Source organism: Galendromus occidentalis, unplaced genomic scaffold, assembly GCF_000255335.2.
Source record: "Galendromus occidentalis unplaced genomic scaffold, Mocc_1.1 scf7180000076951, whole genome shotgun sequence".
Taxonomy (NCBI): Eukaryota; Metazoa; Arthropoda; class Arachnida; order Mesostigmata; family Phytoseiidae; genus Galendromus; species Galendromus occidentalis.
In genome coordinates this window covers 643,265-648,062 of record NW_003804940.1, presented here as the reverse complement: position 1 = coordinate 648,062, position 4,798 = coordinate 643,265, and the positions used below count along the sequence as shown (strand labels likewise).

The 4,798-nt window shown below is 51.7% G+C and overlaps 1 protein-coding gene across 1 annotated transcript; it reads right to left on the bottom strand.

Moving 5' to 3' along the window:
- Positions 1-735: 735 nt before the first annotated feature.
- Positions 736-3,311, bottom strand: LOC100903644 (proclotting enzyme-like). The gene is made up of 7 exons (XM_003740505.1): positions 3,194-3,311; positions 2,432-2,604; positions 1,929-2,342; positions 1,734-1,852; positions 1,333-1,613; positions 1,004-1,149; positions 736-888 (listed from the first exon to the last, which is right to left on the bottom strand). Exons 1-7 carry the CDS (start codon positions 3,309-3,311, stop codon positions 736-738), a joined length of 1,404 nt encoding a protein of 467 aa, XP_003740553.1.
- Between the last annotated feature and the right edge of the window lie 1,487 nt (positions 3,312-4,798).

The window sequence follows — 4,798 nt, the reverse complement described above, 5'->3', positions numbered from 1 at the left end:
ACGGCGGAACTGGTCCGTGATGTACCCGCTATAACTGGTTTTATTTTCATCGCCTAGCAAGCTCAGTCAGATACTCTTCATCGACGGACATGATTTATTGTTTCCAGCCGATTCAAGGCAGCATGCATGAAAACTGTTGGCAGAAACGGCGACGTCTATTGTAAAAACCGCCTTATCGGCGACGGCGTTGATTCGCGTGGAACACCGACCTTTTCTTGAACAAAGCCCCATTCCAATTTGAGGGAAGTTTTGCTCTTCTGGATCTGATATCGTCGTGATCGTCGGCGTCTATTGTGGAACACGACTGCGAAATCCGGCGTAATCATTAATTAGTATATTTATGTCATGCCATGCTGATATTCTGAACTTCTCGATGATGAACACGTCGGGCAGTTCCCCGTAGCGAACATGACTCGAATGTCGAACAAAAGTTGGGAGAAAGGCTCACTGTCGCCCTGACTGATCGAATTGTTTCGGTGAATCAAAGCCTTATTCGAATCAATGCGGGTTTCCTATATATTAATCAAGTATATCGCTCCGGAATCAAGAGGAAAACCTTCTCGCTCCTCCGGTTACAGTATAAGCTCATCGGTCGTACTCATGGAACACTGCCGAACAGCTCATTTTAGCGAACGACTTGCATTACTTGCAAGGGGCCGCATTCCAAAAATGTCACCTACGTCTCTGATGCTACACATCGGCATTTGAAGGGGTGAGTGAGGAGGAAGTGTTTTATTAAAAATTGTCTCTCAGCCACTCGAGGTACTTCGTGATCCTAGTGTAGGCGCCCGGATAACCTGGAGTTGCGCATCGTTTCCCGAAAGACACTACTCCGATCAGGTAGAAGCGATCATCATCAAAATAAACCAGCGGTCCTCCTGAATCTCCCTGCAATAGTCGGATGCTCGCATTTCCCAATGTAATTTCCAGATTCGAGTCCCTCCGCTCATACATGTCATTTGTATTTTCAGGTATTCATTCGAGTCATCGGTCTAAGGATCACCTGACAAGAGTCCTGGAGGCCTTGCCCATCTCCTGCGCACAAATACTCCTGCGTAATTTGTACTTCTTTCTGGAACGCTTTGGCACATTCTTCTTGGCTCCAAATCCTGATGAGGGCTTGCTTGAGAACGTTGCTCCCCCGACCCTCTGCGAACAGGTGATATTTTGATCTATCAGTCGGGAAGCTTTCAAACAGATCGCGAAGCTTTCAAATAGGAGTTCATCACGTCTGCTGCGCACAGCCTGTACGTTTGGGAGCCATGTATGGCAGGCTCCCAATGTTCGGAGAATGGCTTCATGCCAGTCTCATGATTCACCCTCAGGTCTTACCGTATTTCGTGTAGCCCCATCCAGTGACGAACGCGTGCTCCCCGGTAATGTCATCCGGGACAGCTTTGAAGGGCAAGCACACCGGATGTATGTAACGCGTGAAAGGCGCGTCCGCGGCTAGGTAAAGCAGGCCGATATCATTGAGGTACGAGCGGGGATTGAACGCTGGATGTCTCTTGACCCTTTCCACGGCTACGTCAATCGTGCTCCCTTTGGGGAGCTCACTGACTTCGGCGATGTTGTGGTCCCCTAATCGCACGACGAAGACACTCGGATGGAGTCTGTTGAAGGATTTTAGTGGTAGGGCTTCTTATATTTCGATCTCCCCTCGGAAGACCATCGGGTTCGGGTTCGAATGTCAATCAAAAACTAAGACCTCGTTCGAAACTCCAAAAACCTACGTTTGGGGCCTGTTTCCGCCGCCGAAGCAGTGAGCCGCTGTGACCACGTGCCGATGCGATACGAGAGCCCCTCCACAAGCTTGTATGAAAGTACCTCTATTCCGCACGAAAATGGCCGCCTGAAATGATTCGCTTGAATTGCCAAAGCTCGCGGGATACTTCTCTCGAGACATTCGATTGAATATGGTGGCTTACCATCCACGGCCAAGCCCCAGGGTGCGCTTCACTGCCGCCCACGACGCGACTCAAACTGACATTCGAAAATCCACAGGATGTCGGGAGGAATTTCGGCTGTATAGGTCTACCGTTGAAACCGGCCAGAGCTGGCCGAGGTTTCGGTTTCGGAGTCGTGGTTGTTGTGGTTGTTCTCGGAGGATGGACGCCGTGGGGAAAAGGAGGCTTCTTCAATCGCTGTGGCGGCGGCGGGGTGTGGTGGGGCAAGGCGACGACAGGGCGGGGCCGTTGCGGTTCAAAGGGTCTATCGGGTGGATACACGACACTCGTGCCCTGATCTGGGAATACGGGGATTCGCTGAGGCTCCTGGGCCATAGGAATCGTTGAATTCGTCCTACGGTAGCCGGGTGGACAGCAGAGAAGCGGTGTTCCGGCCTGAAAACGCTTGAACTCAATGGGCGCATATTCCGTATGTCTCACAGAAATATATCGGAACCTCGATCAGAGCGAGGAGGGAGACTTACCTCGAAGCCGCATATAAAGCTTCGAAGGAACTCGATGTCCCGAATTTTCAGTAATCCATGGCACCTTCGGATGCTGATGCATCTGCCGATATCCCCGGTCGGCGTGTCACAAGGCTGCTCATTCTCTGACGGGAACCGCCATCGAGCTGGAATTTCGAAAATGTCTAAAAAACCTGTCAGAGAAATTGAAGTTTCAAATCGAGGTTCGGGATTTTGCTCCGAAGACACAGCTGTACCAGGACGTCCAAGATGCTGGATTCCTGCAAAGTCCGTCTCGGTGATGCCCTCCGTGCTCAAACAAATCATCGTCCCTGGGTTCCTTGACCGAATGGGCCAGGGACTGATTCTATGAGCTTCCGGGGAAATCTTTTCGGCTCTCAATCCCCATCTCCGCTGACGCATCCACACATGGTTGTCTCACGATTTCTAGCACTGGGAGTTCCTCGAGTCGTCGGTTGCGTTCTCGGAAGCGCCTGTTTTGAGACCGGTATGATGTCACAGCGGTCCGATACCGCGCAACGCACGGCTGACCTGAATTTCTGGCTGTGCCGGTCCCATTGCGAGTTTCAACGAGCTATCGCCTCATTTGAATACGAAAGACAGTCCTGGTGAACCAGATTCTGCCGGCATCGAGCAGAACGGAGTTTTCAACTGATAGCCGATCGACTATAATTTCGTTTCGAACGGCTCTTGACTCGACAGGAACGCCGTCCTCTCTGAAAAGTTCCAGAATTCTCCTACCGACTGAGCTATCCGACTAACCTTGTACACCTTTCTTCAGAACTTCTTCCACTGTCGAAATCTCGGTGTCCAGCGATCTTCCGCGAGCAACTATCACTGAGCCCACCAGCCAGAAATTAAGCACTCTCGAACGTAACATTCCGAAGCCTGAAATCATGGCCTGCAGCAGATAAATCCCCTCAATCGGCGATTCGGCCTTCTTGCGGGCCGCTGAATCGCGCCGCGGGCCGGTGTGGTCGGACTGTGCGCGGGTCGACGGGGATCATCTTCTGAAAGCCGCGTGGGAGAGGTGCCCACTGGCCGAACATCTGAATCACCTGAAGGAATGGATGACATCCGTTGAATCGCTCCATTTATCAAATTTCACCGCTTCTATCACGGCAGGGCTCCCTCCCTCCCGGGCTCCGTTCGTCGGAAAGCTGCGGGCTGGACCACGAGCCGAACCTACCTGATGCGGGTACGATCGATCCAGTATTGCAACCGAGGACGGCTACCGGAAGCGAAGGTTCCAGGAGGAATCGAACCAACGCAATCTCCCGCCCTGAAAGAGTCGTGGCGGCCTAGTGAAGAGAGGGAGACTCGTTCGATGGTGGGACTCCTCGCGCGAGAAAGAATTGTTGCGCGAACCTGGCCATCATTGAACTCGACCACCCTCTGGTGGGCTCCGCACAACACGGCTTATTAAACTCCACTCCGAATGGAGATCCTCGGAAACTTGTCACTTATCCATGCTGGATCTGCATCGGGAGAGCTGAACCTCCTCAAACCATCCAATCGGTCGAAGTCCTCTGGACAGTTTCCGCGGAAGTCTAGGCTAAGTCACATTGACCTCACGCCATTTTTTCAAGCAGCAAGAATGATGAGGCAACCACAGGACTGAAAAGCGCGCAACAGAAGCTGCGTTGCATGGACATTATTTGGATAAAAGGTATGAGATGACTTGCAGTGCCCGGGCCATGAGCAAGGACGAGAGCCTCGAGCCGTACAAGGCGCATACAATCGTCTCCGGTACGTCGAGGTAGGTTCAGGAATCATTAAATTGCCCGCGGCTGATGGGCTCCTTGATTTCCCACTCCCGGTACCGAATTTCCGGGAACACTTTTCGGACAGGTCGCGGCGATTTAAGAGTAAAAATTTCTGTATGAATGAGATCTTGCCGATACAGCCGCTCGAATAAGACCAATCTTCTACTGAAGGAAATGGAAACTTACGACTCCGTAAGGATGTAGGTCGACACAGGATAGAAAGGCGGAATTCGGAAACCGATTTTTACCATTTTCAGCCTAAAACCAATGAACGAATCGATCCCAGCCTGACGGGGACTTCAATCCCCAGTGGATGCCAGAGACAAACAATCATTCAGAGTGAAAACCCCGAGAGTTGTTCCGGACTTCTTGCGGGAACGAACCATAAGCCAGCAATATTCGGTTGACGGTAGCCGCCGGGCGCTACTGATGTGAATTCGAATCTCTCCATAAGCTTCTTCTAGTATCCTGACGGTCCATTCGGTGGTCCAAATCGGAGACGACTGGACCTCCCTACATTACTCGGCCTGGCGAATCTGTAGCCTCGAGTCCAAAACATGGAGAGTTTGAAAAGTTCCGTGATCGCGCCGATGCACAAGTT